Here is a 14,724-nt window from a genome sequence, read left to right as displayed (position 1 = left end):
GAACACCATTGACCCAAGATGCTACAGCATGAGCTGGCAAAGATGACTGTAATGCAGATTAAAAACAAAACAAACAAAAAAGCCTTTTAAATTTTTCTCCCAGTTAAAAACTAATCAACCCTTTTTTCTGAAACCAATACTCTTAAAGAATTTCTATCAGTGAGGGTATATCTTTTTAACAAACTATCTTTTTTACTACATAGGAATTCCACATTTCTTCCTTTGAAGAGAGACTTATTAAAGAAATTGAATACAGAATAATAAAGACTACATTAGAAGAACTTCTTGAAGAAGATGGAGAAGAAAAGATGGCAGTTGACATTTCTGATTCTGAAGCCATTGAATCAGGATTTGAATTGCGAGTCAAGAATTATAGAATTCTTGAGGGGATGGGTGTTACTTTTCATTGCAAGATGTCTGGATATCCATTACCCAAGGTAAAATATAAACACTTATCATATCTCCATGCTACAATAAAGACACAAATAGGTTACAATATATAACTATTTTATCTAAATTTTGTTCATATATGCATGATATTATTTGCAGATTGCATGGTACAAAGATGGCAAGCGCATCAAACACGGAGAGAGGTACCAAATGGATTTTCTACAAGACGGCAGAGCTAGTCTGCGCATACCTGTTGTTCTTCCAGAAGATGAAGGCATCTATACTGCATTTGCCAGCAATATTAAAGGAAATGCAATCTGCTCAGGGAAATTGTATGTGGAGCCTGCTGCACCACTTGGTGCTCCGACTTACATACCCACACCAGAGCCAGTGAGCAGAATCAGGTAAGAGTCATAATAATTTGAGTTGATTAGTATTTAAATTGTGTAAAACACCAAATATCCCAGTAGCATATTGCTATTGTGTAGGGGAAAAAAATTGAAGGCTGAGATAACACAGAAACTTGCTATTTGCAATATCGATGATTGCCAAGAGTTTTTATTTCATACCCCTATGTAAGATGAGCACAGCATTTTCATTAATGTAGCATACTATTCATTTTGCAAGTGCTATAGCTAATGTAACAAAAGTTCTTGTATATTTAACACCTGATTTTATAGAAGTTATTCTGAATTTACACAACAACCCTGCAGCATCAGGATTATTATTACTATTTTGGACGTGGGAACACTGAGTTTCTGTGATCCCATGAAAATTGCCTTAGTTCACCCACCCTGTAGGTAGTGGTGCCAGCACTTGAAATCTAATCCAAGCCAGTCTGGCTGCAGTGTATAGATAGGATTTTGGTTTTTTTCAAATATAATTTCTATTTTTTTCCTCCTCTTGAATAAAGAAGTATATTTTTCTTTTCCCATAAATTTATTCATTGGTTTATTTAACCAACCAGCATTTATTGCAATGTTTTGGTAGTTAAATCAAAAAGGTGTGGTGACTAATTAAATCAAGGTGCTGGGGGACAGACAGCATTAAGGATTTGGAGGCTGGGTACCTGGCTGTGTTGAATGACTACTGACTGAGATTGAAGATATATGAAAAATATATTTTGGGGGGACAATAATACTGTATTACATTTTGGATTTTGGTGAGGTTGAGGTGCCTTCTAATATATACAAGAAGTAATTTCTAAAATAACATTAATGAACAAGACACAAAAAGCTTTGCTTATTTTGCTGAGTTTTCTCTATGCCTCATGAAAATATTCTGGTTTGCTTTTGTTTTTCAGATCTGTCTCTCCACGTTCAGTGAGTAGATCTCCTATACGCATGTCTCCTGCACGGATGTCCCCTGCACGGATGTCACCTGCCAGAATGTCCCCTGGACGTAGGCTGGAGGAAACAGATGAGTCACAACTTGAGAGACTGTATAAGCCAGTCTTCGTGTTAAAACCTGCTTCTTTCAAGTGTCTAGAGGGGCAAACTGCCAGATTTGACTTGAAGGTTGTGGGTAGACCTATGCCAGAGACCTTCTGGTTTCATGATGGTAAATATGACGTTTTTGCTCACAAATCATTACACACAAAAATAAGCTTATACGTGTGTCCAACAATTTTTAAAAACTGTTTTAACATCTTTTCTTTTTTACTTATTTTTTGCTAGGCGAGCAAATTGTGAATGACTATACCCATAAAGTAGTTGTTAAAGAAGATGGCACCCAATCACTGATTATTGTCCCTGCAGCACCCAGTGATTCTGGGGAATGGACTGTGGTTGCCCAAAACAGGGCAGGCAGATCTTCAATTTCAGTGACTTTAACTGTGGAAGGTATTTGCTCTTAAAATAAAAATGAAATTCCTTAGCACTTGGATTATAAACAGGTATTTCAGTCCTATTCACTCTAAATCATGACCTTTCTCTTTCAGCTGTGGAACATCAGGTAAAACCAGTGTTTGTGGAAAAATTGAAAAATATCAATGTAAGGGAAGGTTCCCGACTTGAAATGAAAGTCAGAGCTACGGGTAACCCCAACCCTGACATTGTATGGTTGAAAAACAGTGACATCATTGTACCTCATAAATATCCAAAAATCAGGTAAGTTTGCTTCAGAATAATAAAAGTAAGCTCTTTATACAAATCCAATAACCAAGGAAGCAACAACTACTTCTATATTGATTTTTTTCCCCCACTTTTTATAGAATTGAAGGAACCAAGGGAGAAGCTGCCCTTAAAATCGATTCTACTGTCAGCCAAGATTCTGCCTGGTATACTGCAACTGCTATTAATAAGGCTGGCCGAGACACTACAAGATGCAAAGTAAATGTTGAAGTTGAGTTTGCAGAGCCTGAGCCAGAAAGAAAATTAATCATCCCAAGAGGGACATATAGAGCAAAGGAGATCGCAGCCCCAGAACTGGAGCCCCTCCATTTGCGATATGGTCAAGAACAATGGGAAGAGGGTGACCTCTATGACAAAGAGAAACAACAGAAACCATTTTTCAAGAAAAAACTCACTTCCTTACGACTCAAGCGCCTTGGGCCTGCCCACTTTGAATGCAGGCTAACACCAATTGGTGACCCAACGATGGTGGTGGAATGGCTCCATGATGGAAAGCCACTTGAAGCAGCCAACAGGCTCCGTATGATCAATGAATTTGGGTATTGCAGCCTTGATTATGGAGTTGCATATAATAGAGACAGTGGTGTCATTACTTGCAGAGCTACTAACAAATATGGAACAGATCACACATCTGCTACTCTTATTGTTAAAGATGAGAAAAGTCTTGTGGAAGAATCTCAATTGCCTGAGGGCAGGAAAGGCTTACAGAAAATTGAAGAATTAGAGAGGATGGCTCATGAAGGTGCACTTACAGGTGTAACAACAGATCAAAAAGAGAAGCAAAAGCCAGATATTGTCCTGTTCCCAGAGCCGGTAAGAGTACTTGAAGGGGAGACTGCTAGATTCCGTTGCCGAGTAACAGGTTACCCTCAGCCCAAAGTCAACTGGTACCTCAACGGACAGCTCATCCGCAAAAGCAAAAGGTTCAGAGTTCGCTATGATGGCATTCATTATCTGGACATCGTGGACTGCAAATCATATGATACAGGTGAAGTCAAAGTCACTGCAGAAAATCCTGAAGGTGTGATAGAGCATAAAGTGAAACTTGAGATCCAACAGAGGGAAGATTTTAGGTCTGTCCTTAGGCGAGCCCCTGAACCAAAGCCCGAGTTTCATGTACATGAACCTGGAAAACTTCAGTTTGAAGTACAAAAAGTAGATAGACCTGTTGACACCACCGAAGCCAAGGAAGTTGTGAAGTTGAAAAGGGCTGAAAGAATTACCCATGAAAAAGTGTCTGAAGAGTCAGAAGAGCTGCGCAGTAAATTCAAGCGCAGAACAGAGGAGGGATATTACGAAGCCATTACTGCTGTGGAGCTCAAGTCTCGAAAGAAGGATGAATCCTATGAAGAGCTCCTAAGGAAGACAAAAGAGGAACTGCTCCACTGGACCAAAGAGTTAACTGAAGAGGAGAAGAAAGCCCTTGCCGAGGAAGGCAAAATCACTATTCCAACTTTTAAACCCGATAAAATTGAACTAAGTCCTAGTATGGAGGCTCCTAAAATCTTTGAAAGAATCCAAAGCCAAACAGTGGGCCAAGGATCTGATGCACATTTCCGGGTCAGAGTTGTGGGAAAACCAGACCCTGAGTGTGAATGGTACAAAAATGGTGTCAAAATCGAGCGCTCTGACCGAATCTACTGGTACTGGCCTGAAGACAATGTTTGTGAACTGGTCATAAGAGATGTGACTGCTGAGGACTCTGCCAGCATCATGGTCAAAGCCATCAATATAGCTGGGGAAACCTCAAGCCACGCATTCTTACTTGTCCAAGGTAATTTGAATTTTTTTCATTTGATGGATCTGTCTCTATTTACCCACGAATATCCTGGAGTGTATTTTTTTAAATTTTCTTTTTCCATTATTCAAATTGTGAATTTAATTTAATATAATGTTTTTTTTTTTCTTTTTCTTGTAGCCAAGCAATTGATCACTTTCACACAGGAATTACAAGATGTTGTTGCTAAGGAAAAAGACACCATGGCAACCTTTGAATGTGAAACTTCAGAGCCATTTGTTAAAGTGAAATGGTATAAAGATGGTGTGGAGGTTCATAAGGGAAATAAATATAGGATGCACTCTGACAGGAAAGTTCACTTCCTCTCCGTACTGACAATCGACCCATCTGATGCTGAAGACTATAGCTGTGTACTGGTGGAAGATGAAAATGTAAAAACAACGGCTAAACTTATTGTCGAAGGTAGTAAATCATGATTTCATTGTTTACTTAAGTTTTAAAGTCACCCTGAGTGTGTGATAAAATTAGCTATGCAATTTTCCTTTCATAAAAAGAATTATTTGGGGATTGGATCTAAGCTCCATAGCAAGAATCATGAATTTATACTACTAATTAAGAGTGTCAACAATTTGGGTATTTAAAAAGCAAGGTTATTTAGATGTCTTATAAAATTTTTTATTAAGATATTCTGTGCTTTAAATAAATCATTTAAAAATTAAAATAACTCCTTTTTATTGAAAATTTATTTCTCAGTCCATCAGTAGGTAGATATTAAGAATATTCCTGAGGGTATGGGGGAGATAAGAGTTATAGAAGGAATTTTCTCTACAACTCTCCAGAGAAATTAACTTCTCCTTATCTTATGCCTCAGGTGCGGTTGTTGAATTTGTGAAAGAACTTGAAGACATAGAAGTTCCAGAATCCTTTTCAGGAGAGTTAGAGTGCATTATAACCCCAGAAAATATAGAAGGCAAATGGTATCACAATGACGTGGAGCTTAAATCCAATGGGAAATACACAATTACATCTCGCCGTGGACGTCAGAACCTCACAGTCAAGGATGTGACCAAAGAGGACCAAGGAGAATACAGCTTTGTTGTCGATGGAAAAAAGACAACCTGTAAACTAAAGATGAAACGTAAGCCTTCCCATTCCTATTGGCCTGCAGTGAGCATCATTATGGTCTATTGATACAAATGATCATAATATTCTTTTCCTCCCTATATTTACAGCCCGCCCCATTGCTATCCTACAAGGCCTTAGTGATCAAAAAGTCTGTGAGGGTGACATTGTTCAGCTCGAAGTTAAAGTCTCCTTAGAGAATGTGGAAGGTGTCTGGATGAAAGATGGCCAAGAAGTGCAGCCCAGTGACAGGGTTCTCATTGTGATAGACAAACAGTCACACATGCTGCTCATTGAAGACATGACCAAGGAGGATGCTGGGAATTACTCCTTCACCATTCCAGCCCTTGGACTGTCAACCAGTGGGCGCGTCTCTGTCTATAGTGAGTGCAACTTCCATAGTTTTATGTGTACATTGTCAAGTGAGGTAGGGAACTTTAATGAGCAGGCATTTAAAACAAAATTCATATTCATCAATCTTTTATTTGTGTGTGTGTGTTGTTTTGCAGGTGTTGATATAATAACACCTCTAAAGGATGTGAATGTGATTGAGGGTACCAAGGCTGTGCTCGAATGTAAAGTTTCAGTCCCTGATGTGACTTCTGTTAAATGGTACTTAAGTGATGAACAAATCAAGCCTGATGATCGAGTACACGCCATTGTCAAGGGCACTAAGCAGCGACTAGTGATTAACCGAACCCATGCTTCAGATGAAGGACCTTACAAGCTGATGGTTGGCAGAGTTGAGACCAGCTGTGATCTCTCTGTAGAAAGTAAGAATTCTTGCATTTAACTAATCATTATTTTAAGCATCCTGCTTTCCCAGTGTAATAATAACCAAGTGATTATTTTATTTTTTCCCCAGAAATTAAAATTATCAGAGGTCTTCGTGACCTTACCTGTACAGAAACCCAAAATGTGGTCTTTGAGGTTGAGCTGTCCCACTCAGGAATTGATGTCTTGTGGAATTTTAAGGGCAAGGAAATCAAACCCAGTTCTAAATATAAAATTGAAGCTCATGGAAAAATATATAAGTTGACAGTTCTAAATATGATGAAAGATGATGAAGGAGAATATACATTTTATGCTGGAGAAAATATGACATCTGGAAAACTTACCGTGGCAGGTTGGTACATTAATCATTTAACCTAAGTTCTTAGGTAGGGCAGTTGTATTAATTTAAGAAATTGTTGCCCATTACCTCCCATCAGCTTCCCACTTCTACGCCTCTGTTTATGCTGCTCTTGAAGCCAACAGTACTCTCAACACTGTGCCCACCGGCCTAAATTCCAAATTTCCTTCCAGTCAGACCTGGAATGCCATCTTCTCTGTGAAGCCTTCCTTAATCTCCCCAATTGTATGGGATTTAATGTTTCAACCTTAGGATCACTTTATGTGTGTCTCTTTCATGGCTCTTATCATATACTTTTATAGTCCCCATTTCTTCTTCCTATCCAGGGTATAAGCTCCCAAAATCTGGAACTGCTTCTTTCTCTTCTTCGTGTACTCAAATATACTGCACGTGATAGAGGATCAATAAATGTTTGTTGAACTGAGCTTTATTTAAACTCTCTGACTCTAAAGATGTATTTCTTTTTTATCACTCTTGTTTCTTTAACCTTTGTAACATTTGTTCCCTTTATACTTTTTTATGAACCCAATGAATATTTTAAAAATATAACTCAATGTATCTATGTATCTCTTTCTTATGACACGAAGTAGACTATTCTCATTCAGCAGAAATCCCTATCTTTAAAATGAAGAATCAAAAGTGTAAACCAATTATCAAGAAAAAACTAGAAGTTATTGTTAATTTGTTTGGCTTATTGCAATTTAAGTATTGAGGAGTTGGGATATGACATTGAAATTAAATTGTGCTGTCCATGACATCTGGTACATAAGCAAGTGGTATGGGACTGGTGTATCTTATTTGGTATGAACTTTTCATGGTTCATACTTTATTATGTTATAAGATTTCCTCAGACACTTAACCGTGAAAAAACTTCTGGAAACAAAATTTCAGATCCTGCACTTTGATATGTTTAATATAAATGACATGTTTTTAAATATGTGAAAACAAGAAAAAACTATAAGCTCCTATGTGATTTTGCCCAACATATTTTAAGTATCTACCATGGACCAGACACTGCTGGAAACTCAGGACACAGAAATGAATAAGGCATGATATTTTTTCTTGAGGAATTCACAATTTAGAGAGCGTCAGATACAGCAGCAACTAACTTGCTGAAGGAGTAATTATTTCTGCCAGTGGATGATTGTGCTGGAGGCAATGGGGGAAAAACTTCATAGAAGAGATGACATTTGTCAAAACAGTGATTTTTAGTGTATAGGAATCCCTAATCTTAAAGAAACGTTAATGATTTGGACATTTTGTTTAACAAATTTTTTTCCAATCAAATATCAGACATATTTCCAGGAAGTCATCCTTAGAAGACTAAGTGGAATGTTTTTGAAGAAGAAGGAATTGAGTTAGAGGCCAGCCATATGATATGCTGCACATTATGGTTCTCAGAATTCTGTATTAACTTGACAGTTGCTTTTCCTTTGCAAAACCTTCCTGATTCCAGTATTTTCCCTGGTTATCAGTCATGCATGCAGTACTTAAAATAAAGGGTTTCTGTGATACCTTCTGGATATGTTTAAAAATGATTTTAGTAGACATTTCATGATGTTCAAAATTATGTTTTCAAATTTTATATCTTATATTTAATTGTGCTAAGATTTATTTATTGTACAAATATTTTTAAAGGACTCACCCTTGTACTTCTCTTGTTCCAAAGGGGGTGCCATCTCCAAGCCGCTCACAGATCAGACTGTAGCTGAATCCCAGGAAGCTGTATTTGAATGTGAGGTTGCCAACCCAGATTCCGAAGGTGAATGGCTAAAGGATGGCAAACACCTACCGCTGAGTAAAAACATCAGAAGTGAGTCTGATGGCCACAAAAGGAGACTTATCATTGCTGCCACCAAATTAGATGACATTGGAGAATATACCTACAAGGTGGCCACCTCCAAAACATCTGCCAAACTCAAAGTTGAAGGTCAGTGATATAATAACAGATTTATCAATTTCAAATCATATTACATTCTTGATAGTTATTATTTTAAAAGTCAAATGGTATAACCATTTTGGATGCCATAAATCTGTATTTCATAAAATCATTATAAACTCTTTATAATTTTATTTATTTATTTTTCCCCCAAAGCCCCAGTAGATAGTTGTATGTCATAGTTGCACATCCTTCTAGTTGCTGTATGTGGGACATGGCCTCAGCACGGCCAGAGAAGCGGTGCGTCAGTGCGCGCAGGGGATCCGAACCCGGGCCGCCAGCAGCGGAGTGCGCGCACTTAACCACTAAGCCACAGGGCCGGCCCATTATAAACTCTTTAAATGTTCTTTCTGAGCCATATACCACAATGTGCAAAACTGCTTATAAGATGTGTTTATGTGAAGAAGCCATCGTATCTTAAGTTCCAGCTCTGTGGAACAGCTAAATTAGACGCTCTCATTCTCCTTTCCTCTTTTACTCTTCTGCAATAAATCTATTAAGTTATTAGGATACAGCTATGCAAACTTCATCCTATTCAACTATAGAAAAATCGTTACACAATGTACATTTCAAAGTGAATCTCAGATTTTTCTAAATAATCTCAAGGTGTCATTTAAACAGAGATGCTGCATAACTGCAAAATTTTTGATAGCCATTCTTTTGCAAGATGACCAGGTAATAATCTTATTCAGGACTTCTTTTACTTGATGATATCATCTTTATTTTCTAAACCAATCATAAATTTGTCTTCAGCTGTGAAAATTAAGAAGACTCTGAAGAACCTCACAGTGACAGAGACGCAGGACGCTGTTTTCACTGTCACGCTTACACACCCTAACGTAAAAGGTGTCCAGTGGATCAGAAATGGGGTTGTGCTGGAATCCAATGACAAGTATGATATCTCAGTTAAAGGAACAACCTACTCTCTGAGAATTAAAAACTGTGCTGTTTCGGATGAATCTGTTTATGGCTTCAAGCTTGGAAGGCTAGGAGCCAGTGCCAGACTGCATGTTGAGAGTAAGTTGACTTAAAAACATTGTACAAGTAGCCAATTCACGGTTACCATTAAGTTAACCCTATCACTGAATTGCTTCAACTTTCCCCATTAGCTGTCAAGATCATTAAAAAGCCAAGGGATGTGACCGCCTTGGAAAATGCCACCGTTGCCTTTGAAGTTAGTGTTTCCCATGACACAGTTCCAGTAAAATGGTTCCACAAGAATGTGGAGATTAAGCCGAGTGACAAACACAGACTGGTCTCGGAAAGGAAGGTCCACAAGTTGATGCTGCAGCATATTTCCCCCTCGGATGCTGGGGAATATACAGCTGTGGTGGGACAACTGGAGTGCAAAGCTAAGCTGTTTGTGGAGAGTAAGTATTAGGAGGCTCCTACGGCATTTCCCTAGATGATCCCCATGTGTTCGTTTGGTTGTTTGATTCATCTATTTTTTTTAACAAAATATATTAACTGATGTACTCTGTGATTTTCCCAAGCATTACATATTACAAAAACCATGAAAAGCATCGAAGTGCCTGAGACCAAAACTGCCTCCTTTGAGTGTGAGGTGTCCCATTTCAATGTCCCTTCCATGTGGCTGAAGAATGGTGTGGAGATTGAGATGAGTGAAAAGTTCAAGATAGTTGTGCAGGGAAAACTCCACCAGCTAATCATCATGAACACCAGCACAGAGGACGCAGCAGAATACACGTTTGTCTGTGGCAATGACCAAGTCAGCGCCACCTTGAAAGTGACCCGTAAGTAAAAAAAAAACAAAAAAATTATATAGAATATCCAGTAGACTCATTGTTATACCATATCCTACACATTTCCTTCCTGACCACTTAGTCCACTGAAAAATCCTTGATTGAAAGGTTTACTGTGTGTTCGCACTGGGTTAGGCACTAGCATTCTCTGCCTGGATAAAATTATCTGAATAGAGAAGCATTGACAGGCTACCTATAAAGATGCTCCAGTGTCTATTGCGTGCTCCTTCTGCTCCTCTATCACTTGACATAGTCCTGTAGAGGAGTTCCTGGAAGGTATCATAGCTGTAATCATCTTAACAGACATACTAAAAACATCCCAAGTTTTCATTCTGAGCCTTTTATGACCCACATCATGTTGACATAAAATCTCCTTGGGTGTCTTTCCTTCCCCTTTTGCAGCAATCATGATTACATCCATGCTGAAGGACATCAATGCTGAAGAAAAAGACACCATTACCTTTGAGGTGACAGTGAACTATGAAGGCATCTCTTACAAATGGTTAAAGAATGGTGTGGAAATCAAATCCACTGACAGGTGCCAGATGAGAACCAAAAAGTTCACACACTCACTGAACATCAGGAATGTTCACTTTGGGGATGCTGCTGAGTACACCTTTGTAGCTGGAAAAGCTACGTCGACAGCCACCCTTTATGTGGAAGGTACGGCTTCATAAATGTTATATCCATAAAAATATCAAACAATCTATATAAAATGTTAACCAGTGCATCAATTGATGAAGGGATGAATAAAATGTGGTACATCCATGCAATGGAATATTATTCAGAAATAAAAAGGAAGTACTGATACTTGCTACAACACGGATCAACCTTGAAAATTTTATGCTAAGTGAAAGAAAACAGTCACAAAAGATCAAATATTGTATGATTTATAGAAAATGTTCAGAATACACACATCTATAGAGATGTAGATTGGTGCCTAAGTCTGAGGGGAGACGATGGGAAGCGTTTGAGGGATGATGGCTAAGGGGTTTATGGTTTCTTTCTGGGGTAATAAGAATGTCCTAAAATTGATTGTGGTGATGGTTGCACAACTCTGAATATACTGCAAGCCACTGAATTGTATACTTTAAATGGGTGAATTGTATAGTATGTGAATTATACCTTAATAAAACTGTTAAAAAAGGTTAACTTTTTTACATGCTGTTTTCCAGCTCGTCATATAGAATTTAGGAAACACATTAAGGACATTAAGGTTCTCGAGAAGAAGAGAGCCATGTTTGAATGTGAAGTTTCTGAACCTGACATCACTGTACAGTGGATGAAAGATGGCCAAGAATTGCAGATTGTGGACAGGTCGGTTGTTTTGTCTTGCTACATTCCAGTAATTTCCAATTTCCTTCATGTCATCATACATTAAACTTCAATTTCCATTTCATCCGTAGAATAAAGATACAGAAGGAGAAATACGTCCACCGCCTTCTGATCCCGTCCACCCGGATGTCCGATGCTGGTCAGTACACAGTGGTGGCAGGAGGCAGCATGTCCACAGCTAACCTCTTTGTAGAGGGCAGAGATGTTCGCATCCGAAGTATTAAAAAGGAGGTTCAGGTATTGTCTACATACTGAATTTTTGAAGAAATCACTAGTCCGTAATCCATAGATATATGTTTTAATTTTTGACTTTTAAATTTTCTGAGCACAGTCTTCTAAAGAATTGTCAGCTGATCCTTACTGGCTTAGATTCTTATGCTGATATCAATTTAGTCACAGTTTCCCCTCACTTAGGGAGTGTGTCCATAGCAGCTGTCCAAATACTTCAATTGAAGTAGCTGTAGAAACGTCACTGTCTGATAATTGGCTACTTGCCAAGCAGCACCAACCAGAAAAGAACTAAAATTTAAATCGTGGTGTTCACTCATCAACCAGAATTAAGAGAATTTAGAACAAAGTAGCATTTTCTCAGAAGCCTTCTGTTATGGAGAGGCAGGTATGTAGGGACTTGGCGGGGAGCACTTCCTCTGAGGTCCCAGAGGAAGACCAGCTTAAGCAAAGCTGGATTCCTAGCAAGGATGCTGAGCAAAGATCTTGGCTTTTTACTGCATGTGTAGAGCTTGTCCTCAGGGGTACCAATCTTCCCACGTGATATAATGGAGTAATATGTTAAGAGAAATATCATTTGGGTTCAGCTTCATCATATTGCTCATCCCAGGAGAACCAGGCACTACAGGCCTTAGGCCATAGTGGAAAAGCCTTCAATGAGCACTCAGACAACCTGGGTATGCCTTCCAATCTTTATTATCCAATTCTGAACCTTCATTTCATCCCTTTTAAAATAGTTTCTACCTAGCCCACAAGGTTATTGTTCCTATCACATGAAATCAAATTGAATAGTAACTTAAAAGAGCTTTGTAAATAATAAAAAGCCCACAGATGTAAAGTGTCGTTATTTCTGTTATTATTAAGTAAGCAAACATTAAAGGATGAAATAATTGCCTCTTTGGGGCAGCCCCCTTCCTCAGTGCAGGTGTAAGCATGATTCTTCACAAAAGAAGTTTGGGCACCATTTGTCCAAGGATGGGCCAGAAAAATTAGAATGTGCTATAACCAGTCAACTAATTATATCATAATGTATAAATTTTGCATTGTTCTTGAAATGAGCAGTTTCAGAAACAGGTTAACTGAAAGGAAACATGGGCTTCAATTTTCTTTTTATGTCGCTCCATCAAAAGGTTATTGAGAAACAACGTGCTGTCGTTGAGTTTGAGGTCAATGAAGACGATGTTGATGCCCACTGGTATAAAGATGGCATTGAAATCAATTTCCAAATCCAAGAACGACACCAGTATGTGGTGGAGAGAAGAATCCACCGGATGTTTATCTCTGAGACCAGGCACAGTGATGCCGGTGAATACACCTTTGTGGCAGGAAGGAACAGGAGTTCTGTTACTCTCTATGTCAATGGTAAGTAGAGATGTTAACATATTGTGTGGGTCCATCTGGAATAATTCTCCCCTTTAAGTTACTAAAATTCCAGTAGTTCCTGGGCAATTTCTAAAGAACCCAGGGTACTCATATGGTGGCAGCTACATTCATTTTCACATTATACCTATGGAAAAGGGACAGCAGCTGGTAAAAGGACTGGTAAGAAGTCATTTCTAGAAAGCACTTGATGACTAGATCCTTATTTAGTTGGTCAACACTATTGAACATCCACTGTGTGTCAATTATAATAGATGTTAAATGGGTTTCTAGACATAGAATTCAGCTGTTCTAGTTCTCTGCCCTGGCCCTAACTGCTTAAGTACTAGTAGCACTACAAGCAATAGGCACATTTCCAGCCTCTAGTATGTAGCGCCTGAGAGAACCCAAAGGTCCTCTTTGAGACCACAGAGGGGCACAGGTGATGTGGAACTAGTTTCTCTCTGCCCCAACCCCAGGACCAGGGGCTCTTACTTTAGAGGGGGTTTCTACATGTTACCAAGTCCTCAGAGGAGTGCCATTAAACCATCCACTTTCCTCATTAGAAACCTTAGAGCTGGATTTGAGGCTGGCCTAGATCTGAGACTCACCTAGTACATAGAGAAAATGGAACCTCCAACCCTACCCTCATCTTGAGTTGTATCTGTCTGAACAAATACCCCTGAGGCAGATGAAGGAACACTATGAGTAATCTCAAGGTTCATAAAAATGAACCACATTGCCAACATTCCCTTGGTCCCTAGAAAACTAAGCGATCACGATATCCAGTTATTATTATTTCTACATTAGTGGTGGAGAAGCTGACGCACAGAAAAGTAAAGGTCTTTTCTATGGCAGTGTCAGAAAGCAGCCTCATAGAAGTCATTTCTCCCCATTTCCGGGGTCTGTGAACTACCCAGTTCTCCTCACTCATCCTAACACTGAGAATATCCTTTAATTAGTGTAACAGGACAGCTAATTTTTAAAAAATCTCCCTAATTGCATTTAACTAGATCTGAAATAACATTCATCCATTTTTTCATTACTGATCGCACTTTGCTGCCACCAGTATAAAAAGAAATGACTATGACATATACACACATACTTGCAAAACGAACAGACCTGAATGGCATGAGCCACCTCACCATGCGATTTGCCCAAATGACTTTTAACGATAGATAGCATGTGGAAGTTGTTCTAGAATTCTTTAGGGTACTGTCCGTTGCTACACCCCCACCAGATCCCACCCAGGAACAGGGGTAATCACGTTACATTGAGAAACTCAGTACCCTCTGACAAAATATCAAAAGTATCTTTCTGGGCCAGCCCCATGGCTTAGCGGTTAAGTGCACGCGCTCCGCTGCTGGCGGCCTGGGTTCGGATCCCGGGGGGCGCACCAATGCACTGCTTCTCCGGCCATGCTGAGGCCACGTCCCACATACAGCAACTAGAAGGACGTGCAGCTATGACATACAACTATCTACTGGGGCTTTGGGGGAAAAATAAATAAATAAAATTAAAAGTATCTTTCTAAAGTTATTCCCTCTACTTGGACAAAATTCCAAATGTTCTCCTTTTTAGCACAA

The 14,724-nt window shown here is 39.0% G+C and overlaps 1 protein-coding gene across 1 annotated transcript in view; it reads left to right on the top strand.

Moving 5' to 3' along the window:
- TTN (titin) overlaps positions 1-14,724 on the top strand; it is a 271,430-nt gene that overhangs the window by 27,062 nt on the left and 229,644 nt on the right. Inside the window, exons 23-41 of the mRNA XM_087435440.1 lie at positions 204-437; positions 550-794; positions 1,694-1,950; positions 2,067-2,231; positions 2,330-2,498; positions 2,603-4,296; positions 4,441-4,722; positions 5,132-5,398; positions 5,493-5,765; positions 5,892-6,155; positions 6,248-6,508; positions 8,184-8,444; positions 9,207-9,470; positions 9,563-9,823; positions 9,947-10,207; positions 10,619-10,879; positions 11,392-11,533; positions 11,623-11,788; positions 12,910-13,141. Of these exons, the coding sequence (XP_087291566.1) occupies positions 204-437; positions 550-794; positions 1,694-1,950; positions 2,067-2,231; positions 2,330-2,498; positions 2,603-4,296; positions 4,441-4,722; positions 5,132-5,398; positions 5,493-5,765; positions 5,892-6,155; positions 6,248-6,508; positions 8,184-8,444; positions 9,207-9,470; positions 9,563-9,823; positions 9,947-10,207; positions 10,619-10,879; positions 11,392-11,533; positions 11,623-11,788; positions 12,910-13,141 (5,959 nt within the window). The remainder of the gene's footprint in view (positions 1-203; positions 438-549; positions 795-1,693; positions 1,951-2,066; positions 2,232-2,329; positions 2,499-2,602; positions 4,297-4,440; positions 4,723-5,131; positions 5,399-5,492; positions 5,766-5,891; positions 6,156-6,247; positions 6,509-8,183; positions 8,445-9,206; positions 9,471-9,562; positions 9,824-9,946; positions 10,208-10,618; positions 10,880-11,391; positions 11,534-11,622; positions 11,789-12,909; positions 13,142-14,724) is intronic.

This window comes from Ceratotherium simum, chromosome 9, assembly GCF_057802395.1.
Source record: "Ceratotherium simum simum isolate JZ-2026a chromosome 9, ASM5780239v1, whole genome shotgun sequence".
NCBI lineage: Eukaryota > Metazoa > Chordata > Mammalia > Perissodactyla > Rhinocerotidae > Ceratotherium > Ceratotherium simum.
The sequence above is the reverse complement of the archived record's forward strand: the minus strand, read 5'-3'. Positions and strand labels throughout refer to the sequence as shown.